The 27,571-nt window shown below is 43.2% G+C and overlaps 3 protein-coding genes across 5 annotated transcripts; all 3 read right to left on the bottom strand.

Moving 5' to 3' along the window:
- Positions 1-1,306: 1,306 nt before the first annotated feature.
- Positions 1,307-12,091, bottom strand: uqcc1 (ubiquinol-cytochrome c reductase complex assembly factor 1). Of its 3 annotated transcripts, none has more exons than XR_014593806.1 (10): positions 11,892-12,091; positions 9,696-9,776; positions 8,276-8,383; positions 6,434-6,506; positions 5,267-5,324; positions 5,076-5,184; positions 3,329-3,406; positions 3,124-3,237; positions 1,854-2,134; positions 1,307-1,811 (listed from the first exon to the last, which is right to left on the bottom strand). XR_014593806.1 is itself a non-coding variant. In XM_083940070.1 (10 exons), exons 1-9 carry the CDS (start codon positions 11,976-11,978, stop codon positions 2,000-2,002), a joined length of 843 nt encoding a protein of 280 aa, XP_083796196.1. In that variant the 5' UTR covers positions 11,979-12,091; the 3' UTR covers positions 1,307-1,811; positions 1,988-1,999. The 3 variants fall into 3 exon arrangements, 2 of the variants coding, with proteins under 2 accessions (XP_083796196.1, XP_083796195.1); XM_083940070.1 differs by having other exon boundaries at positions 1,988-2,134; XM_083940069.1 differs by having other exon boundaries at positions 1,307-2,134.
- A 2,457-nt stretch (positions 12,092-14,548) lies between these two features.
- On the bottom strand, positions 14,549-18,622 carry LOC310966183 (growth/differentiation factor 5-like; the record flags this gene model as incomplete). The annotated part of the gene is made up of 3 exons (XM_083940041.1): positions 14,549-15,438; positions 15,565-15,744; positions 18,016-18,622. 3 exons carry the CDS (start codon positions 18,620-18,622, stop codon positions 14,549-14,551), a joined length of 1,677 nt encoding a protein of 558 aa, XP_083796167.1.
- Positions 18,623-22,591: 3,969 nt separating this feature from the next.
- oser1 (oxidative stress responsive serine-rich 1) lies at positions 22,592-27,292 on the bottom strand. The gene is made up of 4 exons (XM_083940003.1): positions 26,977-27,292; positions 25,614-25,701; positions 25,102-25,206; positions 22,592-25,015 (listed from the first exon to the last, which is right to left on the bottom strand). The coding sequence occupies exons 2-4, from the start codon at positions 25,688-25,690 to the stop codon at positions 24,283-24,285; spliced, it is 915 nt and encodes a 304-aa protein (XP_083796129.1). The 5' UTR covers positions 25,691-25,701; positions 26,977-27,292; the 3' UTR covers positions 22,592-24,282.
- Between the last annotated feature and the right edge of the window lie 279 nt (positions 27,293-27,571).

Raw genomic sequence — 27,571 nt, 5'->3', positions numbered from 1 at the left:
TTATTGTGAAGGACTGAAGTTTAATGGGCTTTTATTGTGAAGGACGGAAGTTTGGAAAACATTGATGGGCTTTTATTTTGAAGTTTGGACAACATTGGTGGGCTTTTATTGTGAAGGACTGAAGTTTGAACAACATTGGAGGGCTTTTATTTTGAAGTTTGGACAACATTGGTGGGCTTTTATTGTGAAGGACTGAAGTTTGAACAACATTGGTGGGCTTTTATTGTGAAGGACTGAAGTTTGGACAACATTGGTGGGCTTTTATTGTGAAGGACTGAAGTTTGGACATTGATGGGCTTTTATTGTGAAGGACTGAAGTTTGGTGATTTCATGTTTTAGTGGTGAAACAACTTCCTGTTTGGTGCGCTCGAAACAGGAAGTGATGTATATCTTCGCCATCGTTCGTCCGAATAACGTCAAACTCGGATCGTTGGATCTCCACGGAAACGTCGGGTTGTGTGCGAAATTTGAGATCGATCGGACACTTGGTTGCGCCGTTACACAACGTTAAAAATACAAAAACACGTGAGAAATATTCAAACTTACTTTTGCGAACTCGTCCGTGAGTTCGATCCCCGTCCGCCACACGAATTTTTCGGAAAAATTAACACAAAAATTTGAACACGATAACAAAGTCGGAAATCGGGAGATTTTGAGAAAAAAGTCGTAATATTCCGATAGTCGTAATGTTTCGTTAAAAAGTCGTTTTATTCCGATAGTCTTAATATTCCGATAAAAAAAATTCGGGAGATTTTGACAAAAAAGTCGTAATATTCCGATAAAGTTGGAAGATTTCTGGCAAAAAAAAATCGTAATATTTTTTTAAAAAGTCGTAATCTTCCGATAAAGTCGTAATGTTTTGATAAAAAGTCGTAATATTCCGATAAAAGGTCGTAATATTCCGATAAAGTCGTAATGTTTCGATAAAAAGTCGTAACATTCCTATAAAGTTGGAAGATTTCTGGCAAAAAAATCGTAATATTTCGATACAAAAAGTCAGAAAATTTTAAGACAAAAAAGTCGTAATATTCCGATAAAAACGACGGAAGATTTTGAGAAAAAAGTCGTAATATTCCGATAAAAACGACGGAAGATTTTGAGAAAAAAGTCGTAATATTCCGATAAAAAAAACCCGGAGCCACAGCTTCTTCCGCTTCCCCACTTCCATCCACAAAACGGGGTCGCCTCATGTGTGACCGCCGGTTCGAGCCCCACGAACATCCCTTTGCGGCGTCCCTCAGGGCTCCGCGCTGGAGCCCCGCCCCCTTCACCCTCCAGAACCAATCAATGAATGAAAAAGCGCTCGGTCGCTACAACCAGGAAACACTTTTATTACTTTACTTTTTTAAAAACACAACAACAAAAAAAAGGGAGGAAGAGGAGGAAGAGGAAGAGGAGGAGGAGAAGAAGAGGAGGAGAGGAAGAGGAGGAGGAGAAGAAGAGGAGGAGGAGTGACGGAAGTGAAGAGGACGGAGAGAAGGAAGGAAGACGCAAAAACGGGGACGAGAGGAAGAGGAGTCCGCGGAACTCCGCGCTCTCCACTGGGTACTCCCTGTCCACTGCGTGACTCCTCCGCGTGACTCCTCCGCGTGACTCCGCGTCCTCCTCTGCGTGACTCCCTGTCCACCGCGTGGTCATCCGCGTAACTCCGCGCCTTTGTCTGCGTGACTCCACCTCCTCATCCTCCTCCGCAAGACTCCGCCTCCTCCTCTGTGTGACTCCGCCTCCTTTCTGCATCCTCCTCTGCGTGAATCCGCGCTCTCCTCTGCGTGACTCCGCCCTCTTACGCGCTCTCCTCCGCGTGACTCCGCCTCCTCCTGTGTGACTCAGCGCCTTCCTCTGCGTGACTCCGCCTCCTCCGCGCTCTCCTCCGTGTGACTCCGCCTCCTCCTCCTCTACGTCACTTCCTGCCCTCCTCCGCATCCTCCTCTGCGTGACTCCGCCTCCTCCTCCGCGTGACTCCTCGCCCTCCTCCGTGTGACTCCGCCCCCTCCGCGCGTCACAGCCCAGCGTCGTTGTAAGTGGGCGTGGCCACCTTCAGGATGCTCTGGGCGTTGTCCTCCACCAGAGGACGCCACCGCACCTCGCCCGTCAGCATCAGGTCGTCCCCGTCCAGCGCGTCGATGAACTGCATCTGCGACACCGAGGGGAGAAGATCGGGATTATAGGACGCGACGTTTGGAGGGGAAGTCGGAAGATTGGGACGAAAAAAGTCGTAATAATTCGTTATAAAAGTCAGTATATTTTGTTTAAAGAGTCGTAAGATTTTGAAAAAAATGTCGGAAGTTTGAGACAAAAAAGTCGTAATATATCAAGGAAAAAAAGTCGGAGTATTGTCGTAAGATGTGAATTAAAAAATCGGCAGATTTAGAGGAAAAAAAGTCGGAAAGATTGGGATGAAAAAGTCGTAAAATTCTGATATAAAAAGTCGTAGGATTTCGTTAAAAAAGTCGTGAGATTTAAAAAAAAATGTCGTTACATTTAGAGGAAAATAAGTCGGAAGATTTTCACGAAAAAAGTCGGAAGATTTCATTTTTAAAAAGTCGGAAGATTTTGAAAAGATAAGTCGGAATATTTAGAGGAAAAAAAGTCGTAAAATTTGGGACGAAAAAGTCGGAAGTTTGTGGCGAAAAAATTGTAATATTTAGAAGAAAAAAAGTCGGAAGATTTCGAGGAAAAAAAAGTCGTTATATTTTGTTAAAAAAGTAACGATATTTGGAGGGAAAAAAGTCTGAATATTTCGTAAAAAAGTCGTACGATTTTGAAAACCAAAGTCGGAATATTTCGGGGAAAAAAAGTCGTAATATTTTTTGCTAAAAAGTCGTAAGATTTGGAAAAACAAAATCGTAATATTTTTGGAAAAATAGTCGGAAGATTTCTATTCGCAATTATGGCAAAATTCATAATTGCGGTTATTTAAGCCAATATTGTGCGGCTAGCCGGTTGGCGCCGCCGTTTCCTAGCCTCGCCGACCTGACATTATTTTTGCGATAACGGGCATTTAATCTGTTTTTACGACTTTTCTCCCAACTTTCAATTTTACTTCAGGTTGGACGTGAAAACGGTTTGGCTAATGGCTACATCGTTGTTAGCATTGAAGCGAGCGTTAGCGTCTTCACCCACCTGTTTGCGTACGTACGCCACCGTTAGCTCCAGCTGTTCGGGGTCGTCGCACTGGCCGTTGAACAGGTTCCTCCACAGCGCCGCCGCTAGCACGCAGTCGTCCGACAGGATCCCCTACACACACACACACACACACACACTGCGTTACTACGACAAGTTCGCATATTTACGATAAACGACCGGCGAGCGCGACTATCCCTCTCACCTCGTCGTATCCAAAAATGGCGGCGTAAAACGTCTCCGTCATCGCCTTCATCCCTTCCTTCCTATGGATGGCGTCGATCTGTAACAAGCAACGAGGAAATACCACCTTAAACATGTAAGTAACATTAGCTTACCACCTTAAAACATGTAAGTAACGTTAGCCTACCACCTTAAAACCTGTAAGTAACGTTAGCCTACCACCTTAAAACATGTAAGTAACGTTAGCCTACCACCTTAAAACATGTAAGTAACGTTAGCCTACCACCTTAAAACCTGTAAGCAACGTTAGCCTACCACCTTAAACATGTAAGTAATGTTAGCCTACCACCTTAAAACATGTAAGTAACGTTAGCCTACCACCTTAAACATGTAAGTAACGTTAGCCTACCACCTTAAAACACATAAGGAACGTTAGCTAACATGACCTACCACCTTAAAACATGTAAGTAACGTTAGCCTACCACCTTAAACATGTAAGCAACGTTAGCCTACCACCTTAAACATGAAAGTAACGTTAGCCTACCACCTTAAACATGTAAGTAACGTAAGCCTGCCACCTTAAACATGTAAGTAACATTAGCCTGCCACCTTAAAACATGTAGGTAACGTTAGACTACCACCTTAAAACATGTAAGTAACGTTAGTCTAACACCTTAAACATGTAAGTAACGTTAGCCTACCACCTTAAACATGTAAGTAACGTTAGCCTACCACCTTAAACACGTAAGTAACGTTAGCCTACCACCTTAAAACATGTAAGTAACGTTAGCCTACCACCTTAAACATGTAAGTAACGTTAGCCTACCACCTTAAACATGTTACTGACATTAGCCTACCACCTTAAAACATGTAAATGACGTTGGCCTACCACCTTAAACATGTAATTAACGTTAGCCTACCACCTTAAAACATGTAAGTAACGTAGCCTACCACCTTAAACATGTAAGTAACGTTAGCCTACCACCTTAAACATGTAAGTAAGGTTAGCCTACCACCTTAAACATGTAAGTAACGTTAGCCTACCACCTTAAACATGTAAGTAAGGTTAGCCTACCACCTTAAAACATGTAAGTAACGTTAGCCTACCACCTTAAACATGTAAGTAACGTTAGCCTACCACCTTAAACATGTAAGTAAGGTTAGCCTACCACCTTAAACATGTAAGTAACGTTAGCCTACCACCTTAAACATGTAAGTAACGTTAGCCTACCACCTTAAACATGTAAGTAACGTTAGCCTACCACCTTAAAACATGTTACGTTATCCTACCACCTTAAACATGTAACGTTAGCCTACCACCTTAAAACTTGTCAGTAACGTTAGCCTACCGCCTTAAACATGTAAGTAACGTTAGCCTACCACCTTAAACATGTAAGTAACGTTAGCCTACCACCTTAAACATGTAAGTAACGTTAGCCTACCACCTTAAACATGTACGTAACGTTAGCCTACCACCTTAAACATGTAAGTAACGTTAGCCTACCACCTTAAACATGTAAGTAACGTTAGCCTACCACCTTAAACATGTTAGTAACGTTAGCCTACCACCTTAAAACATGTAAGTAACGTTAGCCTACCACCTTAAACATGTAAGTAACGTTAGCCTACCACCTTAAACATGTAAGTAACGTTAGCCTACCACCTTAAACATGTAAGTAACGTTAGCATAACACCTTAAACATGTAAGCAACGCTAGCCTACCACCTTAAAACACGTGTACGACGCTAATTTAAGGTGGAATTGCGTACCCCCATGATCTTGCTGCGCTGCTCCACGTCCTCCCACATGGAGTGGACGATGTAGCGGCACATGTACTTCCCTTCGCGTCCCTCCTGACGCATCCGCACCAAACACATCCTGTCGGGAGGAAAACATTAATATTAATACGTAAAAATACAAAAATTTGCGTAAATATATATTTGATAAACGCGCAACTCACCACACGTGCAGCTGCGCCACCAGGAACCACGAGTTGAGGGTGTCGGGGAGGGAACACTCTGAAACAAAGATACTAGCATGTTTAAGGTGGTAGGCTAACGTTACTTACATGTTTAAGGTGGTAGGCTAACGTTACTTACGTGTTTTAAGGTGGTAGGATAACGTTACTTACATGTTTAAGGTGGTAGGCTAACGTTACTTACATGTTTAAGGTGGTAGGCTAACGTTACTTACATGTTTAAGGTGGTAGGCTAACGTTACTTACATGTTTAAGGTGGTAGGCTAACATTACTTATATGTTTAAGGTGGTAGGCTAACATTACTTACATGTTTAAGGTGGTAGGCTAACGTTACTTACATGTTTAAGGTGGTAGGCTAACGTTACTTACATGTTTAAGGTGGTAGGCTAACGTTGTTGACATGTTTTAAGGTGGTAGGCTAACGTTGTTGACATGTTTTACGGTGGTAGGCTAACGTTACTTACATGTTTAAGGTAGTAGGCTAACATTACTTACATGTTTTAAAGTGGTAGGCTAACGTTACTTACATGTTTAAGGTGGTAGGCTAACGTAACTGACATGTTTAAGGTGGTAGGCTAACGTTACTTACGTGTTTAAGGTGGTAGGCTGACGTTACTTACATGTTTAAGGGGGTAGGCTAACGTTACTTACGTGTTTAAGGTGGTAGGCTAACGTTACTTACGTGTTTAAGGTGGTAGGCTAACGTTACTTACATGTTTAAGGTGGTAGGCTAACGTTACTTACGTGATTAAGGTGGTAGGCTAACGTTACTTACATGTTTAAGGTGGCAGGCTAACGTTACTTACATGTTTTAAGGTGGTAGGCTAAGGTTACTTACATGTTTAAGGTGGTAGGCTAACGTTACTTACATGTTTAAGGTGGTAGGCTAACCTGACTTACTTGTTTAAGGTGGTAGGCTAACGTTACTTACATGTTTAAGGTGGTAGGCTAACGTTACTTACGTGTTTAAGGTGGTAGGCTAACGTTACTTACATGTTTAAGGTGGTAGGCTAGCGTTACTTACGTGTTTAAGGTGGTAGGCTAACGTTACCTACATGTTTAAGGTGGTAGGCTAACGTTATTTACATGTTTTAAGGTGGTAGTGTGTGTGTGTGTGTGTGTGTGTGTGTGTGTGTGTGTGAACTCACTGTCGAAGAACTCATCGTAGTTAATTCGCTCGACGCAGCACGTGTACATGCGCAGGGCGGCGATCTTGATTTTCTGCGGAGACACGAAGAAGAAAAAAAACTTTCGTAAACGTCGTTAACAACATCCGACTTTATTCACAAATGGTTACGACTTTTGTGACAATTTTCAAAAAAAAGTCCTAATATAACAGAAAAAAATGTCGAAAGATTGTGACAAAAAATTCGTAAAATTGTAGACGTTTTTGTGACAATTTTTCCGACTTTTGGCACAAATTAAAAGTCGAAAAAAAGTCGTAACATTTTAAGAAACAAGTTGGAAGATTGTTAAAAAAAGCCATAACATTATTACGACTTTTTCGTGACAATTTTACGACTTCAGAAGTCAGAAAGTTGTCACAAAAAAGTCGGAAAATTGCCACAAAAAAGTCGGAAGATTGTGACTAAAAAGTAGTAAAATTATTCCGACTTTTTTGTGACAACTTCCCGACTTTCGTGCAGTTTTCTGACTTTTTGTCACAATTTCTCCGACTTTTTTTGTCAGAATCTTTTCGAAAAAAGTCGTAACATTTCAAGAAAAAACTGTCGAAAGATTGTAGCAAAAAAGTTGCAAAATTATTACGACTCTTTTGTCACATTTTTCCCACTTTTTTTTCTTGAAATGTTACAACTTTTTTCGGAAGACTGTGACACAAGTTGGAAAAATTGTGACAAAAAAGTCGTAAGATTATTACAAGTTAGTCACAATCATCCGATTTTGTCGAGCAATTTTACGACTTTTTGTCAAAGTCTTCTGAGAAAAGTCGTAACATTTCAAGAAAAAAAGTCGTAACATTGTGACAAAAAAGTTGTGAGATTTGGAGAGAAAAATATCGGAAGATTGGGACAAAAAAAGTCGTACTAATTCCGACTTTTAGTCTCAAATTATTGCGACGTTTTTGTGTCAATTTCCCGACTTTCCTCTTGGCGTCCTCCGCAGATGTAAACAGGAAGAAGCCGTGGGCCCAACGTAAACAAATATAAACATAAATAAATATTAATAATAAATATAATGCTAACATATGAATCTTCCAACTTTTTCTTGAAATGCTCATTTTAGTCGGAAGATTGTGACAAAAAAAGTCGTAATAATTTAAGAAAAAAGTCGGAAGATTGTGACAAAAAAGTCGTAACACTTCAAGAAAAAAAAGTCGGAATAATCTCACGACTTTTTGTCTCTGACTTTTTTTTGTCACAATCTTTCGGAAAAAAAAGTCGTAAAATTTCAAGAAAAAAGTCAGAAGATTACGACTTTCTCGTGACAATTTCAAAACTTTTTGTCACAATCTTCCGAAAACAGTCTAAAATTTTACGTGTCAATTTTTCCTACTTTTGTCGCAATCTTCCGACATTTTTTTCTTGAAAGGTTACAACATTTTTCGGAAGATTGTGACAAAAAAGTTGGAAAAATTCTCACACTACTTTTGTCACAATCCTCCGAAAAAAGTCGTAACATTTGAAGAAAAAATGTGGGAAGATTGCGACAAAAAAAATCGTAAAATTTTAGACTTTTTGACACAATCTTCCGAAAAGAGTCGTAACATTAAGAAAAAAGTCGGAAGATTTTCACAAAAAAGTTGTATTCATTTTACGACTTTTTTGACAAAGTCTTCCGACTTTTATTCTCAAATTATTACGACGTTTCTGTGTCAATTTCCCGACGTTTCCCCCACGAAATCTCCCGTCTTTCGTCTCCGCGTCCTCCGCAGACGTCGTCCGTAAACAGGAAGCCATCAGCCCAACAGAAACGAATATAAATATTAATAATAATAATAATGCTAACGCTAACATGTGAATGCTACTCACCCATTTGTTGTACTTGAGCGCTCCGGTGAAGCCCATCGCCTCGATGAGCTTCGTGAAGGCGCCGACTTCCTCCTCCGTGTGCTGCGGCGTCTCCTTCACGCTGCCGAGCTGCAAAACGTAGAAAACGTTAAAAAACGTGAAAATAAAGCGACGTTAAGACGACGGCACGGAACGAGGGAGGAGAGGAGAAGAGGACGAGAAAAACCAAACCAATCTTCCAATTTTCTTGTCGCATTTTTACGACTTTTTTGGTCAAAATCTTCCGATTTTTTTCTTCAAATCATCCGAGTTTTTTATCGCAATCTTCCAAATTTTTTCTCCAAATATTACAACATTTTTGTCGCAACCTTCCGATTTTTTGGGTCAAAATATTACGACTTTTTTCTTGAAATGTTACAAATTTTTTATCGCAATTTTCCGACTTTTGTCACAATCTTCGACGTTTTTATCGAAATATTCCGACTTCTATCTCAAAATCTTCAGATTTTTTTTCTCCAAATCTACCGACTTTTTTGTTGCAATCACCGACTTTTTTCTCGAATTGTTAAGACCTTTTGTCACAATCTTACGATTTCTTTATGGAAATCTTCCGACTTCTATCTCAAGATCTTCCGATTTTTTCTCTCCAAAAAATATTGCGACTTTTTTGTCCATATCTTCCGATTTTTTTGTCAAAATCTTACGACTTTTTTGTCGAAATGTTACAACTTATTTTTGTCGCAATCTTCCGATTTTTTCTCTCCAAATATTGCTGCGGCGTCTCCTTCACGTTGTCGAGCTGGAAAACGTTAAAAAACGCGAAAATAAAACAACCTTAAGACGACGGCACGGAGCGAGGGAGGAGGAGAGAAAAGCTACAACACTAAACAGGAAGGAGGCTTTTATTGTGAAAACCCCGACAGGAAAGGCTTTTTAGCCCCGCTTTGCATTTGAAACAAACAGGAAACAGGAAGACGCTGCGGAAGATTACGACTTTTCTTTTGTGTCGCAATCTTCCGACTTTTTTGTCAAAATATTACGACTTTTTTGCCGCAGTCATCCAATTTTTTTGTCGCAATCTTCCGACTTTTTCTTGAAATGTTACGACTTTTGTCGCAATCTTACGATTTTTTTCCTCCAAATATTACGACATTTTGTTCGCAATCTTCCGACTTTTTTGTCGCAATCTTCCGAATTTTATTTCTCCAAATATTACGACCTTTTTGGTCAAAATTGTACGATTTTTTTGGGGGAAATGTTACGACTTTTTTTCACAATCTTTCAAGAAAAAAAGTCGTAATATTTGGATGAAAAAAGTCGGAAGATGCGATAAAAAATCAGGACAGACTTTTGACGTTACCAGACAATCCTACATGAGTGTGTGTGTGTAAGTGTGTGTGTGTGTGTGTGTGTCTGTAAGTGTGTGTGTGTGTGTGTGTACCTGTGCGGTGCTGTGCAGCGTCCGGCGCGGCGGTAACCATGGCGTCGACGCTCCGGTGAAGCCGGCGTCTCGACGTAAAACCTGCGGAGAGAAGAAGAAGAATTACGACATTAAATCGCGTTAAACAAGAATTTGTACGTTCAAACGTGAAAGTAGGATTCTAGGGTTAGCGTAGCGGCGTGTTGTCGCGAACAAGTTCGTAGGATATCTTACGGAAAGCTCTGCGCGCTAATTTGTATGTTACGACTTTTTTGTCACAATCTTCCGACTTTTTTCTTGAATTATTCCGACTTTGTCGCAATCTTCCGACTTTTTTCTGGAAATGTTACGACTTTTCTCACATTTTCCGACTTTACTTAGATAAAATCTTCCGACTTTTATCTTGAAATACGACTTTTTTAGTCATGATTTTCCGACTTTTTTCTTGTATTATTACGACTTTTTTATCGCAATCTTCCGACTTGATCCTTGAAATGTTACCACTTTTTTGTCGCAATCTTCCGACTTTTCTCTTGAATGTTACGACTTTTTTCTTGAATAATATTCCGACTTATTTGTGGCAATCTTCAGACCTTTTTGTCGCAATCTTCCGACTTTGTCACAATCTTACGACTTTTTTCTTGAAATATTACGACGTCAAATCGCGTTAAACAAGAATTTGTACGTTGAAACATAACAGTAGGATTCTAGGGTTAGCGTAGCAACGTATCGGCGCAAACAAGTTTGTAGGATATCTTACGGAAAGTTCTGCATGCTAATTGTACGGTACGACATTTCTCTTGAATTATTACGACTTTTTTAGTCACAATCTTCCGACATTTTTCTTGAAATGTTACGACTTCTTTTGTCGCAATCTTCCGACTTTATTCTTGAATTATTATTTTCTTTTTTGTCGCAATCTTCCGACTTTATTCTTGAAATATTACGACTTTTTTGTCGCAATCTTCCGACTTTTTTGTCGCAATCTTCCGACTTAATTCTTATAAATTTTACGACTTTTTTCTTGAATTATTACGACTTTTTTGTCGCTATCTTCCGACTTTTTTGACGCGATCTTCCGACTTTTTTCTTGAATTATTACGACTTTTTTAGTCACAATCTTCCGACTTTTTTCTGGAAATGTTCCGACTTTTTTAGCCACAAGATTCCGACTTTTTTGTCACAATCTTCCGACTTTTTCCATGGATTATTACGATTTTTTTTTATCGCAATCTTCTGACGTTATTCTTTATTTCTTTCTTTAGACTTTCGTAACCGGAAGTGACGTCAGATAACGCTCAAAACAAACGAAATTACCGTATTAACCCGTTAAAAAATCGCTTCTCTGACCATCGGTCGTTTACGGTAATTATATAAACACACGCGCGCCTGACCGTTAATACGGTATAACTCGCGCTCACACCGTTAACACGGTACATAACAGTCACTCAGAGCTAGCTTAGCGTAGCGACGTATTTTTGCAAACAAGTTCGTAGGATATCGTACGGAAACCTCCGCATGCTAATTGTACTTTACGACTTTATTCTTGAAACACTACGACTTTTTTAGTCACAATCTTCCAACTTTTTTCTGAAAATCTTACGACTTCTTTCTTGAATTATTACGACTTTTTTGTCGCAATGTTCAGACTTTTTTCTAAAATTATTACGACTATTTTGTCGCAATCTTCCAACTTTTTTAGTCGCAATCTTCCGACTTTTTTGTCCCAATCTTCCGACTTTTTTGTTGCAATCTTCCGACTTTTTTCTTGAATTATTACGATTTTTTTAATCGCAATCTTCCGACTTCTTCCTCACAATCTTCCGACTTTTACTGTGAATTATTACGAAATTTTTATCGCATTCTTCCGACTTTTTTCTTAAAATTTGTACGACTTTTTTCTTGAATTATTACGACATTTCCAAATTTTGTGGAAATGTTACGACTTTTTTGTTTTGTTCGTAAATAAGGAAAAAGTCTAAGTCTCGAGACTTTAGTAACCGGATGTGACGTCAGATAACGCTCAAAACAAACGAAATTAACGCATCTTTTACCGTCGGTCGTTTACGGTAATAATACAAACAAACACGCGCGCCTGACCGTTAATACGGTATAACTCGCGTTCACACCGTTAACACGGTACATAACAGTCACTCAGAGCTAGCTTAAACCCCGTTAGCCTGCTATGCTAAGCTAAGCTAGCATTAGCCGTGTTACCTTCCCGTAAGCGGCTCGGTTCACGCTCCCGACGTCGATGACGTAGCGGACGCCGGTGGCGGCAGCGCGCAGCGGCCGCCGGTACATGACGGTGCTCCGTGTCCCGGTCACCGGCGCTGAGAGCCGGGGCGTCGAAAGCTCCGGTGCGGTGAACAGCGGGCGTCCGTGCCCCCGGTAACGGCAATGTCAGCGGATGTATGTCCGTCAGTGAAAGAGGTCCGGGCGGGGGAAGAGAGACGGAGACGCAGCGGAGGGAAGTTCCGCTTTCAACGGAAGCTGGTTTCCGGTGGCGGGAAAAACGAACGTGTCACCATGGTAACGAGTTTTAAATGTATATTTATTCGTTTTTGGCTTTTTATTGTTTTTTTAATCATATTTTATGAGTTTTATCATGTTTTTGTGACTTTTTGTGTCTTTTAATCATATTTTTGTGACTTTTTATGTCTTTTAATCATATTTTTGTGACTTTTTATGATTTTTTATCATATTTTTGTGACTTTTTATGATTTATTTCATATTTTTGTGACTTTTTATGATTTTTTATCATATTTTTGTGACTTTTTATCATATTTTTGTGACTTTTTATGACTTTTTATCGTTTTTTTGTGACTTTTTATGACTTTTTATCATATTTTTGTGACTTTTTATGATTTTTTTTATCATATTGTTGTGACTTTTTATGACTTTTATCATATTTTTGTGACTTTTTATCATATTTTTGTGACTTTTTATCATATTTTTGTGACTTTTTATGAGTTTTTGTGACTTTTTATGACTTTTATCATATTTTTGTGACTTTTTATCATATTTTTGTGACTTTTTATGACTTTTATCATATTTTTGTGACTTTTTATCATATTTTTGTGACTTTTTATCATATTTTTGTGACTTTTTATCATATTTTTGTGACTTTTTATGAGTTTTTGTGACTTTTTATGACTTTTATCATATTTTTGTGACTTTTTATCATATTTTTGTGACTTTTTATCATATTTTTGTGACTTTTTTATCATATTTTTGTGACTTTTTATGAGTTTTTGTGACTTTTTATGACTTTTTATCATATTTTTGTGACTTTTTATGATTTTCTTTATCATATTTTTGTGACTTTTTATAATATTTTGTGACTTTTTATCAAATTATTGTGACTTTTTATCATATTTTCTGGGACTTTTTGTGACTTTTTATCATATTTTCGTGACTTTTTATCATATTTTTGTGACTTTTTATGATTTTTTATCATAATTTTTATGACTTTTTATCATATTTTTGTGACTTTTTATGATTTTGTATCTTATTTTTTTAACTTTTTATCATATTTTGTGACTTTTTATGTTTTTTTATCATATTTTTGCGACTTTTTATCATATTTTTATGACTTTTTATGATTTTTTATCATATTTTTTTGACTTTTTATCATATTTTTGTGACTTTTTATGATTTTTTATCATATTTTTGTGACTTTTTATCACATTTTTAGACTTTTTATCACATTTTTATGACTTTTTATCATATTTATAATGTTTCATGCGCGGACACACGCGCACTTTGCAGCTGCGCCGACTAGCTCATACGTTTGTGCAGCAGGCCGGAGGTGCTAGCGTTAGCATTAGCCACGGAGGGGGGGGGGGGGTAGAAGGAAGGATGGAGAGAGAGAGGGAGAGAGAAGAGAGAGAGGTGGAGTGTTTGCGTAACCTCGGGCTTAAACGGGTCCTTTCCGTTGTTGTTTTAGCCCCCTGTCACAGACTCACACACACACACACACACACACACACACACACACACACACACTCACACACACACACACACACACACACACACTTCCTCTCCTCTTTCGTTCCCACCTCTTTTCTTTTCTCTCCATCTTTCACCTTTTTTCCGGCGCCTCATCGACTCCGTTAGAACGACAAATCATGTCGGGGTCACCGTGTGTGTGTGTGTGTGTGTGTGTGTGTGTGTGTGTAACCATGAAACCTCATCCAGGTTATTGCAGAGTTTGTCCGGATTTATTAGGCCTGTCGTAAAACACACTAACACACACACACACACACACACACACACACACACACACGGGGGGACTCAATGACATCATGACAGCTCACTTACTATGTCAACACGTGCAGGAAGCTACGCTAGTCTGGGCTAACAGTCATGCTAACTGTCAGGCTAACTGTCGGGCTAACTGTTAACACACAACCGTGAAGGGGGTCAGAGGGGGGCAAGTGGAAACCGGAGCCGTGCCTTTGGGGAATCGAACCGCCGGGTTAGGTGACTTTTACGACCTCCCCCGTCCACTCCAGGGAACGCGTCGAGGCGTACGCCCCCCCAGACCCCCGTTCCTTCATAGCTGAGTCCGAGCGACGCCTCGACGCAGTGAACAGGCGGTCATAAAAGGTCACCTAACCCGGCGGTTCGATTCCCCAAAGGCACGGCACCGGTGTCCACTTCCCCCCCTTCGACAGTTAGCCCAGACTAGCGTAGCTTCCAGCACGTGTTGACATAGTAACTGAGCTGTCATGATGTCATCGACACACACACACACACACACACACACACACACACACACACTTGCCAGTTGTTGTTTCTTTATATTTTTTATTAAAAAACATTTCCGCCTCTGAGCCGCGGGTTCGATCCCCGCCCCCCCCCCTCCTCCTCTACCTGCACCCGCACGTCTCCGCCGCCATGTCCTCGTACCGCTTGTACACCACGTTGCCGCCCGCGTCCACGTACAACACGCCGACGGGGCCGAGGCGCGTCGGCACGCAGCAGGCGGGCGGCGTCGCCCCGGCCCCCGCGGCGCTCACCAGCGTCTGCACGATGGCGTGGTTGCTCGGCTCCAGGTGCGAGCGCACCGGGAACCCGCAGGCGCCGTCGCACCGGTGCGCCTCGTACCCGGGCGGCGCGATGATCCAGTCGTCCCAGCCCATCTCCTTGAAGTTGACGCGGAGGCGACGTCGCTGACACCGCGGCGGAGGTTGCGTCGACGTCTTCGCCGCTGTTGTAGTAGCGGGAGCTCGCCGCGTCCGCCGCCGCTGCCGCTGCCGTCGCGCGAACAAATACTCGTGGACGCTCTCGTCGTCGCGGAGTCGCGCTTTGATCTCGTCGTAGAAGAGTTCGCGCTTGCCGCTTCGCCCGAACGCCACGAAGAACGCCTTCTCCTTCGCGTTTCGGCCGGCGCGGGCGAACCCGAGGGAGCGCAGGTCGACGGGGCGACCACCGCCGCTTCGCTCCACCGCTTCGAGCTCGAGGCACAGCTGCCGGTTCTCGACGCCCTGGAAGACCCTCCGCGCGTCGAACACTTCCCACCCGCCGCCGCCGCGAAGGTCCTCCGCGGTCTTCGTCTGGAGCAGGACCCCCCGGCGTTGACCCGAGGAGCAGGTGGACAGCTTCAGGAGCGGGGACGGGGCTCCGCCGCTACCGCCGGACGGAGCTCCACCGCCGGACGGGGCTCCTCCGCTACCGCCGGACGGAGCTCCACCGCCGGACGGGGCTCCTCCGCCGACGCGGGACGGGGCTCCTCCGCTACCGCCGGACGGAGCTCCACCTCCGGACGGGGCTCCACCTCCGGACGGGGCTCCTCCGACGCGGGACGGGGCTCCGCTACCGCCGGACGGGGCTCTTCCGCTACCGCCGGACGGGGCTCCGCCGCCGCCGCCGGACGGGGCTCCACCTCCGGACGGGGCTCCTCCGACGCGGGACGGGGCTCCTCCGCTACCACCGGACGGGGCTCCGCCGGACGCCGCCGGACGCTTCCTCAGGACCCGCAGCTCCGCCCCCAGGAGCCCGTCGAGGTCCAGGGCGCCCACGTCGAAGCGGTACCTCTGCCGCGTCAGCCGGGGCCCGCGCTCGTCTGCGATGGAGGCAACGACACAAAACATGAATGCTCGGAATTCCGACTCGGAGAAGCGTCACTTGAACGCAGCGTCACCGTCACAGCTAGCGGAGTTAGCATGGATCCGCCGTAGCCACCATGCTAACGGTGCTAACGGTGCTAACGCGGGAAACCATTTTTAGCGTTAGCCACGTTTCGTATTCACGCGCTGTAGCTTTAACGTTAGCATGTAGCTTTATCCTTAGCATGTAGCTTTAAAGTTAGCATGTAGCTTTATCCTTAGCATGTAGCTTTAACGTCAACATGTAGCTGTAACGTTGGTGTGTAGCTTTAACGTTAGCATGAAGCTTTAAAGTTAGCATGTAGCTTTGACGTTAGCAGGTAGCTTTAACGTTAGCATGTAGCTTCAACGTTAGCATGTAGCTTTAACGGTAGCATGTAGCTTTAATGTTAGCGTGTAGCTTTAACGTCAGCGTGTAGCTTTATCCTTAGCATGTAGCTTTAACGTTAGCATGTAGCTTTAACATTAACATGTAGCTTTAAAGGTAGCATGTAGCTTCAATGTTAGCATGTAGCTTTAATGTTAGCATTTAGCTTTAACGTTAGCATGTAGCTTTAAAGTTAGCAGGTAGTTTTATTGTTAGCAGGTAGCTTTATCGTTAGCATGTAGCTTTATCGTTAGCATGTAGCTTTATCGTTAGCATGTAGCTTTAATGTTAGCATGTAGCTTTGACGTTAGCATGTAGCTGTAACGTTAGCGTGTAGCTTTAACGTTAGCATGTAGCTTTAACGTTAGCATGTAGTTTTATCGTTAGCATGTAGCTTTATCGTTAGCGTGTAGCATTGACGTTATCATGTAGCTTTAAAGTTAGCATGTAGCTTTATCGTTAGCATGTAGCTTTATCGTTAGCATGTAGCTTTAACATTAGCATGTAGCTTTAAAGTTAGCATGTAGCTTTAAAGTTAGAATGTAGCTTTAATGTTAGCATGTAGCGTTAACGTTAGCATGTAGCTTTAAAGTTAGTATGTAGCTTTAACAGTAGCATGTAGCTTTAAAGTTAGCATGTAGCTTTAACGTTAGCATGTAGCTTTAAAGTTAGCATGTAGTTTTATTGTTAGCAGGTAGCTTTATCGTTAGCATGTAGCTTTAACGTTAGCATGTAGCTTTAACGTTGGCATGTAGCTTTATCGTTAGCATGTAGCTTTAACGTTAGCATGTAGCTTTAAAGTTAGCGTGTAGCTTTAACGTTAGCATGTAGCTTTATCGTTAGCATGTAGCTTTAACGTTAGCATGTAGCTTTAATGTTAGCATGTAGCTTTAACGTTAGCATGTAGCTATAAAGTTAGCATGTAGCTTTAAGGTTAGCATGTAGCTTTAACGTTAGCGTGTAGGTCGTAGCAACGCAGCTAATCAGTGAAGTTTAGTCTCTAAAGGAGACCGTTAAGTGTAGTCTAAAGGTGACGCTTAAGTGTAGTCTAAAGGTGACTGTTAAGTGTGGTCTACAGGTGACGGTTAAGTGTAGTCTAAAGGTGACGCTTAAGTGTAGTCTAAAGGTGACTGTTAAGTGTGGTCTACAGGTGACGGTTAAGTGTAGTCTACAGGTGACGGTTAAGTGTAGTCTAAAGGAGACGGTTAAGTGTAGTCTAAAGGTGACGGTTAAGTTTAGTCACTAAAGGAGACGGTTAAGTTTAGTCTAAAGGTGACGGTTAAGTGTAGTCTACAGGTGAAGGTTAAGTGTAGTCTAAAGGAGACGGTTAAGTTTAGACTCTAAAGGTGACGGTTAAGTTTAGTCTCTAAAGGAGACGGTTAAGTTTAGTCACTAAAGGAGACGGTTAAGTGTGGTCTACAGGTGACGGTTAAGTGTAGTCTACAGGTGACGGTTAAGTGTAGTCTAAAGGTGAAGGCTAAGTGAAGCCTACAGGTGACGGTTAAGTGTAGTCTAAAGGTGAAGGTTAAGTGTAGTCTAAAGGTGAAGGTTAAGTGTAGTCTACAGGTGACGGTTAAGTGTAGTCTAAAGGTGAAGGTTAAGTGTAGTCTACAGGTGACGGTTAAGTGTAGTCTACAGGTGACGGTTAAGTGTAACCTTCAGGTGACGGTTAAGTATAGTCTTAAGGTGACGGTTAAGTGTAGTCTAAAGGTGACGGTTAAGTGTAATCTACAGGTGACGCTTAAGTGTCGTCTAAAGGTGACGGTTAAGTGTAATCTACAGGTGACGGTTAAGTGTAACCTTCAGGTGACGGTTAAGTTTAGACACTAACGGTGACGGTTAAGTGTAGTCTAACGCTTACCTTGTCCTTTATCCACGAAGCTCGTGACGGTGTCCGCCGGTGCCGCTCCGCGCCGGCCGCTGCTGTTCCGGTCCCCGGTGGACAGAGTCCGGTACAGCGACAGCATGAAGTCGTGAGGAACCACCAGCGGCTGTTTCTGCGCCGCCGCTTTCCCCGGTTTCTTCCCCGGCGATCCGCCTCCTTCCCCGGCTGCGTGCGCGCTGAGAGCCGCCGGATGGTGCGCCTTAACGCGGGCGTCCCCTCCGGCGTGTGTGCGCCCGGAGCCGAGTGCTCCGTCCCGCCGCTGCTGCTGCTGCTGCTGCTCCGGTGCCCGGTTCACACCCGCCTCGCCCTTCATCACCGGCGGGCCCGCGTGGATCCGCGTAACCCTCACCGGACTCACCGCGGAGGGCGTTCGCGTCCAAGGCGCGGGCACCGGTGACCTCCCCGCGGACCCTCCGCTACTTCTCCCGGGCGCTCGCTCTCCTTCCCCGGCCGCCGCTGCCTCTCCAACCCGCTGCTGGTGCCGGTGCTCGGTGGGTCCGTGGGAGAGTGAACCGACGCCGGGACGCGGGGACAGGAGCGTCCAGCAGCCCAGCAGGAGACACAGGCGCGACACCGGGTTCATCCCCGGGACCCTTCCGCTCCGGTCCGGCGTCTGTGAGTCCCGCAGCGCCGCGGACACACACCGGGGGATCCGCGGCGTTTCTGCCGGAGTCCCCCCCCGAGAAACGGCTTTAAATGCCCCGGTTTTTTCCTCTTTCCAATGAAGTAATGACACACACACACACACACACACACACACACACACGCACACACACACACACACACACACACACACACACACACACACACACACACACACACACACACACACACAGGTGGGAGTAAAGAAAATAGTCCCGCAGCAAAAAAACCTGAGAGCAGGAAACGGAAACTTTGCAGATTTGTTTTTAGACGTTTTTTTCTAGGTTTTTTTTATTTTTTTAAAAAATGTTTTTTAGTCTTTTTTGAAATTTTTGTCATGTTTTTTTGATGTTTTTTCATCATTTTTTTCACGTTTTTTGACATTTTTTTGAGGTTTTTTTCACGTTTTTTGAGGTTTTTTAGTCTTTTTTCATGTTTTTTTGTAATTTTTTAGAGTTTTTTAAAATGTTTTTTTTGACATTTTTTTCAAGTTTTTTTTGACGTTTTTTGATGCGTAGTTTCACGTTCTATTAGTGGCATTTTTGCGCTATTTTCGCATTATTTTTTCCACGTTTTTTAACATTTTTTCCCGCTCTCTTGCATTCTTTTTCGCCCATTTTCATGCTTTCTATTTACGATTTTTCCCGCTCTTTTTGTGCCCTTTTTACGGCATTTTTGATTCACGCTCTTTTAGCTGCGTTTTGGCACCATTTTCAAATTCTTGTTCCCTGCTCCTTTTCAAGCATTTTCCCGCTCTTTTGCACTCTTCTTTCGGCTCTTTTCCCGCTCATTTTCACGCTTGTTTTGCGCTCTTATTTCACGCTTTCTATTTACGCTCTTTTCCCGCCCTTTTTACGTCATTTTCACATTTTTGATTCACGCTCTTTCCCGCCTTTTAGCGGCGTTTTTGCACCATTTTCGTATTCTTGTTTCCCGCCATTTTTGTGTCTCTTTGTATTTTTTTGATGGTTTTTAAAGTTTTTTGCAATTTCTTTTTACGTTTTCTACGTTTTTTTGGACAAACTTTTACTTTTTACGTGTTTTTGACATTTTTTACGGCGTTTTTTTTTTTGTTTTTTTTTTACTTGTTTCACATTCTATTCGTGGCGTTTTTGCACCATTTTCGCATTATTTTTTCCATGTTTTTAACACTTGTTTCCCGCTCTTTTTCATCCTTTTTTCTGAATTTTAGCAATCTTTTTTTTACGCTTTTCCCGCTCATTTTCGCATTCTTGTTTCACTCTTTTTGACTCTTCCTTCTCCTCTTTTCCCGCTCATTTTCACACCTTTTCCCCTCTTTTCGCCCCATTCTTGCGTTCTTGTTTCCCTCTCTGTAGATTTCTCCTCCTCCTCAAACGCAGAACTCTTCTCTCCTCCATTCATGGCTTAAAGGTCCACTTCCTGTCCGCCCCCAGGCTTCACTTCCTGTCCGCCCCCAGACCTCAGTGAGAGGGTGGAGGATGTTTAGACAGACGACCAATCACAACAAAGAGTCCGTTCAGGCTCCTAGAGGACACTTTAACACACGTTTATGCTCCTAGAGGACACTTTAGCACACGTTTATGCTCCTAGAGGACACTTTAATACACGTTTATGCTCCTAGAGGACACTTTAACACACGTTTATGCTCCTAGAGGACACTTTAACACACGTTTATGCTCCTAGAGGACACTTTAACACACGTTTATGCTCCTAGAGGACACTTTAGCACACGTTTATGCTCCTAGAGGACACTTTAGCACACGTTTATGCTCCTAGAGGACACTTTAGCACACGTTTATGCTCCTAGAGGACACTTTAGCACACGTTTATGCTCCTAGAGGACACTTTAACACACGTTTATGCTCCTAGAGGACACTTTAACACACGTTTATGCTCCTAGAGGACACTTTAACACACGTTTATGCTCCTAGAGGACACTTTAGCACACGTTTATGCTCCTAGAGGACACTTTAGCACACGTTTATGCTCCTAGAGGACACTTTAGCACACGTTTATGCTCCTAGAGGACACTTTAGCACACGTTTATGCTCCTAGAGGACACTTTTACACACGTTTATGCTCCTAGAGGACACTTTAGCACACGTTTATGCTCCTAGAGGACACTTTAACACACGTTTATGCTCCTAGAGGACACTTTAGCACACGTTTATGCTCCTAGAGGACACTTTAGCACACGTTTATGCTCCTAGATGACACTTTAGCACACGTTTATGCTCCTAGAGGACACTTTAGCACACGTTTATGCTCCTAGAGGACACTTTAACACACGTTTATGCTCCTAGAGGACACTTTAACACACGTTTAGGCTCCTATAGAGTTTGAGGACCACTGCTTTAAATGCTTAAATGCCGACCTCAGCAGAGTCGGCTGTGCAAACACGGAAACAGCCGCACGCACGCGGTGACTCACCATCATCCTCACGTTACCGCGCTCCAGGGAGTTTTTCTTTCCCCCCCGGGCCCCTCTAGGAGTCAACATTTCCAGGGGCGAAGCTGAATGACGGAGCTGCGACCGCAGGCACGTTAAACAAACACCTGAGAGAGGCCTCTCTCTAAAGTGTCCTCTAGGAGCATAAACGTGTGTTAAAGTGTCCTCTAGGAGCATAAACGTGTGCTAAAGTGTCCTCTAGGAGCATAAACGTGTGCTAAAGTGTCCTCTAGGAGCATAAACGTGTGTTAAAGTGTCCTCTAGGAGCATAAACGTGTGCTAAAGTGTCCTCTAGGAGCATAAACGTGTGTTAAAGTGTCCTGAGCATAAACGTGTGCTAAAGTGTCCTCTAGGAGCATAAACCTGTGTTAAAGTGTCCTCTAGGAGACTAAACGTGTGTTAAAGTGTCCTCTAGGAGCATAAACGTGTGCTAAAGTGTCCTCTAGGAGCATAAACGTGTTAAAGTGTCCTCTAGGAGCATAAACGTGTGCTAAAGTGTCCTCTAGGAGCATAAACGTGTGCTAAAGTGTCCTCTAGGAGCATAAACGTGTGCTAAAGTGTCCTCTAGGAGCATAAACCTGTGTTAAAGTGTCCTCTAGGAGCATAAACGTGTTAAAGTGTCCTCTAGGAGCATAAACGTGTGTTAAAGTGTCCTCTAGGAGCATAAACGTGTGCTAAAGTGTCCTCTAGGAGCATAAACGTGTGTTAAAGTGTCCTCTAGGAGCATAAACGTGTGCTAAAGTGTCCTCTAGGAGCATAAACGTGTGTTAAAGTGTCCTCTAGGAGCATAAAGGTGTGCTAAAGTGTCCTCTAGGAGCCTAAACGTGTGTTAAAGTGTCCTCTAGGAGCATAAACGTGTGCTAAAGTGTCCTCTAGGAGCATAAACGTGTGTTAAAGTGTCCTCTAGGAGCCTTAACGTGTGTTAAAGTGTCCTCTAGGAGCATAAACGTGTGTTAAAGTGTCCTCTAGGAGCATAAACGTGTGTTAAAGTGTCCTCTAGGAGCCTTAACGTGTGTTAAAGTGTCCTCTAGGAGCATAAACGTGTGCTAAAGTGTCCTCTAGGAGCATAAACGTGTGTTAAAGTGTCCTCTAGGAGCCTTAACGTGTGTTAAAGTGTCCTCTAGGAGCATAAACGTGTGCTAAAGTGTCCTCTAGGAGCTCATGTTCGGTGGTGTTTGTTTAATGTCCCTGTGGTTTGAGCGGCTGCAGCTTCGCCCCTGGAAATGTTGACTTAGTGTGTGTGTGTGAGAGAGTGTGTGTGTGTGTGTGTGTGTGTGTGTGTGTGTGTGTGAGAGTGTGTGTGTGTGTGTGTGTGTGTGTGTGTGTGTGTGTGTGAGTGTGTGTGTGTGTGTGTGTGTGTGTTGGCAGCTCACAGCAGCAGTAACAGGATCCTCCCAGAGCTCACAGCTGGAGGACGATGCAGCAGGAGTTACGCGTCGAAGCGGACGAACCTCCGATCAAAATGAAGAGAAATCGTAGCAAGTTCGCAAACACGTCGTTTATTCCTCTTTTCGCATTTTTTGCGACATTTAAAAACTGAAATTCAACACAAAAAAAAGTCAAAACCAACGAAGAAATCAGTTTTATATTGAAATTCACGACTTTCATGACTGAAGCGTTTTTCTACGGCTACCGGCGTTCACGACACGTAGCGTTAGCAATCGCAGAGTTACGAAAGCGTAGAGTTACGAAAGTCTAGCGTCGCGACACGTGATGTAGCCTTACGAAATGAAGCGTTAGCAATCGTAGAGTTACGAAAGCGTAGAGTTACGAAAGTCTAGCGTCGCGACACGTGATGTAGCTTTACGAAATGTAGCTTTAGCATTCGTACAGTTACGAAAGCGTAGCGTCGCGACACGTAATGTAGCTTTACGAAATGCGTTAGCAATCGTAGAGTTACGAAATATTACGAAAACGTAGCGCCACAAAACGTAACGCCGCGTCAACACGTAGCACTGGGAAAAGTAGCGTTAGGAATTGTAGCGATACAACATGTAGCCTTACGACACATAGCGTCAGGACACGTAGCGTCAGGACACATAGCGTCACGACACGTAGCGCCACAACACGTAGCGCCACAACACGTAGCGCCAGAACACCTAGCGTCACGTCATGACACGTAGCGTCACGAGCCACGTTGCGTCGCTACAAGTCATGTCGCGACACGAAACGTAGCATCACACCACGTAGCGACAGGATATACATGCTACATTTCGTAAGGCCACGAATTGTTGGGTCATGAAATGGAGAATTACGACACGTAGTTTCACAACACGTAGCTTCACAACACGTAGCATTACGAAATGTGGCGTTACTATTCGTAGAGTTACGAAACGTTACGAAAACATAGCGTCGCGTCACCAAAATGAAGCGCCACCACACGTAGCGCCACGACACGTAGCGCCACGACACGTAGCGCCACGACACGTAGCGCCGCGATACGTAGCCTCAGGACACGTGGCGCTGCGAAATGTAGCGTTTAGAATCGTAGCGTGACAAAACGTCACGACACATATCGTTGCGACACGTTGCATTACGAAGTGTGGCGCTAGGAACTGTAGCGCTACGGAATGTTACGATCCGATATGTAGCGTGACGACACGTAGCGTCACGATACGTAACCTCACGACACGTAGCTTCAAGTATCGTAACGTAACGTTACCAAATGTGGCGTAACGAATCGTAGAGTTTGTAGCGTCACCAAAATGAAGCGCCACGTCGCATCATGTCACGTCACGTCGCGACATGAAATGTAGCATCGCATAGCGTCACAACACGTAGCGTTAGCAATCGTAGAGTTACGAGAGCGTAGCGTCAGGACACGTAGCGTTACGAAATGTGGCTTCACGTCACCAAAATGAAGCGCCACGTTGCGTCACGACACGTCATGTCGCTATACGTCATGTCGCTCCACCACACGTAGCATCACGTAGCGTTACGACACGAAACGTAGCATCACAACACTTAGCGTTCCGAAATGTAGCATTAGGAATCATAGCATTACGAAGTGTAGCGCTACATTGCCCTACGTAGCTACATTTCGTAGAGCTACATTTCGTAAAGCCACATAGCGTGACTGCTACATAGCGTGGATGCTAGCAGCCTACAGAAGAACGCCTGAGTCATGACAGTCGTGTCGTTAGCATCGTAATCGTCGTCGTCGTTGTATTTTTAAGTGTACATCATCTCGGCCATGTGCGACATCTTCTTGGGGATGTAGAGGTAGAACTCCATGTACCCGGAAAGGTCCTCTATGGTGATGTCATCCACGTGCGCCCGCGCCTGCTCCGAACACGAGCGCGGCGGCGGCGACGAGGCGGCAGCGGCGGCCGTGGCGGCGGCGGCGTTGCCGTTGGCGGCGAGAGTCCTGGGGGCGTCCCGTTGGCGGAGCCCCGTGAAGGAGTAGACCTCCGCGGGCGGCGGCGTCGGGTCCGAGGCGGCGGCGGCGGCTTCCGCGGATAGGGCACGGAAGTCGGCGATGGCGGGGTCTGCGTGCGGTTGTGGCGTGCGAGGCGGCGCCGTTGCGGGTTCGTCTCCGGCGCGGGCGTTTCTCTCCGTGTTGCTCTCCTCCCCTTCTCCGTCCCGCCTTGGCGAAGTTGTGGTGGCGTGCGTTTCCTGCGAGGGCGGCGGCGGCGGCGGGAGCGCGGCGCCGGCGGGCGTCTCGAACCCGGCGCGGGACCCGAAGACCAGAGCGGGCGCGGACGGCGAGGAGAGTTCTTTCTGGGCGGGGGAGGCGGCGAGGCGCTGGTGCTTCAGGCCGCCGCCGCCGCCGCCCGGCGTGGACAGCGCGGAGGAGGCGGGCGCCGCGCCGCAGTAGGTGAACTTCGGCGGGTGGAGGATCGGGGACTTGGACCGCCGGCGCCGCTGCGTCCGGGACGCTCCGCGGGACGTTTTCCTCGCGCAGCTGGAAGAAGAAGAACAGGAAACGTTAGCTCTCTCGCGCGCGGACGCCGTCGGAGCAGTAAGAAAGGTTTTTTGGACGCCGCTCACCCGTGCCAGTTGTCCTTCGGGGAGCAGAGTTTGGGCTTCGAACCGGCGGCGTCGAGGGAGGCGCGTGACGCAGGAGCCTCGGGGACGCTCGCAGCTCCGGGTAAACTGGAAAGAAGAGGGAGAGGTGTGAGGAAACAAAATGGACGCCGTAAAAAAAGACGTGTTTTTAAAAGAAAACACTTAAAAAAGACGTGTTTTAGAATGAAAATGTGTAAAAAAGACGTGTTTTTAAATGAAAACGCGTAAAAAAAGAAGCGTTTTCGCTTAAAAACGTGTGTTTTTGAATGGAAACGCGTAAAAAAAGATGCATTTTTAAACTAAAACTCATAAAAAAGTGTTTTTGAGTAAAAACGCATAAAAAAAGACGTGTTTTAGAACGGAAACGCGTGTTTTTGAATGAAAACACTAAACAAAAGACATGTTTTTAAACGGAAACGCATAAAAAAAGAAGCGTTTTCATTTAAAAACGTGTGTTTCAGAATAAAAACGCGTAAAAAAAGAGGCGTTTCTACCTCTCGGCGTCGACCCGCAGCTTCTTAAACGCCGTCTGCAGCGTCTCCTCCTCGCCGTCCTTCCGTCCCGCCTCCATGGTGGGAGGAGCTACACACACACACACACACACACACACAGGGACACACACAAACACACACACACACACACACACACACACACACACACACACACACAGCGGTGAGTCCCTTTGAACACGTTAAACCGCCGGTTCGATGCCGTAACTCGACTAAAAATGCAAAATATGTGATTTTTAATAAATAAATACATTAAATAAACGCAATTTTTTCATATTTTTATGTTTTTTTGTTTGTTTTTTCATATTTTTAATTGTTTATTTTCCATAAAAATGCATAAAAATAAGAGTTTTTATCGTTTATTTGTTTATTTTTACACTTTTTTGCGTATTTATGAAGTTTTTTCCATAGTTTTTATTGTTTATTTGTAATATTTTAACATAAATAATTAGAATATTTATGTATTTTTGTTCTATGTGATGATTAAAACTTGTTTATGTATTTTTTATCGCTGATTTATAGATTTTGTTCGATGGTTTTGTTGTTTATTTGTCTTTTTTTAACATTTTATATGGAATTATTTAATGGAAATAATCAGGAAATTAATGTTTTAGTGTAATTTGTCATAAGTTGAAGTTGTTCATGTTTTTCTTTTGTAATTTTATGACTTATTTATATTTTTTGTTGCTTTTTTTAAATGTCTCTTTTATATATTTTAGTTGTTTTTTAAAATATTTTTATTTTTTTTAAATATACTTTCATTGTTCTTTAATATATTTTATTACTTATTTATATATTTTGAGTTTTTAATTAATTAATAAATTATGAATTAATTATTAAATTAATTTTAAATATTCTTAATTTATTTTTTTTAAATTGTTAAAACATTTTTATAGTTTTTTAATATTTATCCAAATATTTTTTATTATTTTTTTTGTTTATTTATATTTTTTTATTACTTTTTATATTTTATATTGTTTTTTTATTATTTTTTATAGATTTTAATTATTTTTTATCACTTATTTACATATTTTTATTATTTTTTAATTCTTTTTTTTATATTTTTTAATTATTTTTTATATTTTTTATTTATTATTTACATATTTTTTTATACTTTTATTATAAAAAACATTATTTAAAATAAATGTATTATTAATTATTGTATTATTATTATCCTATGACATCATTAAAAAATACACATAATAAATAAATAAAATTAAAATATTAAAATCTGCATTAAATCACAACAAAAACAGCCCTTAAGCCCCGCCCACACTGCTGACCTAAGCTAATGCTAAGCTAGCTCTGTTGCTAACGGGAGAGCTAACCAACAGCGCTCCACACTCACGGTTCACGGGTGTCACCGGCGGGTGCGAGGCGGCGGCTGTACCCGGGCTTGAGGGCTTGAAATCGGGCCTTCCGTCGCAAACAAACAGGGCCCCCTCCGGAGCGGCTAGCACATGCTAACGGCTAGCTCCGCCTCCAAAAACACGGAATTTCTTTATGAAAATTAATTTTTAACGCCCGCGCTTTGGCGTCACGAGCCCCAGCGTGTCCTCGCGGGTTGATAATATATTAATATTAATATTTAATATGTTTAATTTAAGCGTAAATAAAGATGAAAGGCGTCGAGGTGCGATGTTCCGCTGCTCGTCTTGTTTACAGTCAAATCGTCGCAGTGACTCGGCAGCGTCGGGCGGACGTGACGTCAACGCGCAAACTGACGTCACCTGTTGTTTCCGTTAAAAATAAACGTTTTTAATTATAATTTTTAATGAATAAGTGTAAAGTAAAAGATTTTAAACGTAATTTATGTAAATTAAATGTTTTTAATATATTTAATTTTAATATTAAAGTGTGAATTAAGATTAATGGCGTCAAGGTTCCGCGGTTCGTTCTGTTTACGTCGGGCGGATGTGACGTCAACGAATTGTAGTTTCCGT

Source organism: Echiichthys vipera, assembly GCF_963691815.1.
Source record: "Echiichthys vipera genome assembly, chromosome: Y".
Classification (NCBI taxonomy): Eukaryota; Metazoa; Chordata; class Actinopteri; order Perciformes; family Trachinidae; genus Echiichthys; species Echiichthys vipera.
This window is presented reverse-complemented; position numbering and strand designations above follow the sequence as displayed.

Excerpts from the sequence above, each read along its gene's own strand:
- uqcc1 (XM_083940069.1), bottom strand. The coding sequence starts at position 11,978 with ATGTACCGGCGGCCGCTGCGCGCTGCCGCCACCGGCGTCCGCTACGTC. Across the intron at positions 5,325-6,433 it reads CTACGATGAGTTCTTCGACA|AGTGTTCCCTCCCCGACACC; the intron begins GTGAGTTCACAC and ends TCTTTGTTTCAG. Across the intron at positions 5,185-5,266 it reads GTGGCGCAGCTGCACGTGTG|GATGTGTTTGGTGCGGATGC; the intron begins GTGAGTTGCGCG and ends TCCTCCCGACAG.
- oser1 (XM_083940003.1), bottom strand. The coding sequence starts at position 25,690 with ATGGAGGCGGGACGGAAGGACGGCGAGGAGGAGACGCTGCAGACGGCG. Across the intron at positions 25,207-25,613 it reads CTGCGGGTCGACGCCGAGAG|TTTACCCGGAGCTGCGAGCG; the intron begins GTAGAAACGCCT and ends TCTTCTTTCCAG. Across the intron at positions 25,016-25,101 it reads CCGAAGGACAACTGGCACGG|CTGCGCGAGGAAAACGTCCC; the intron begins GTGAGCGGCGTC and ends TTCTTCTTCCAG.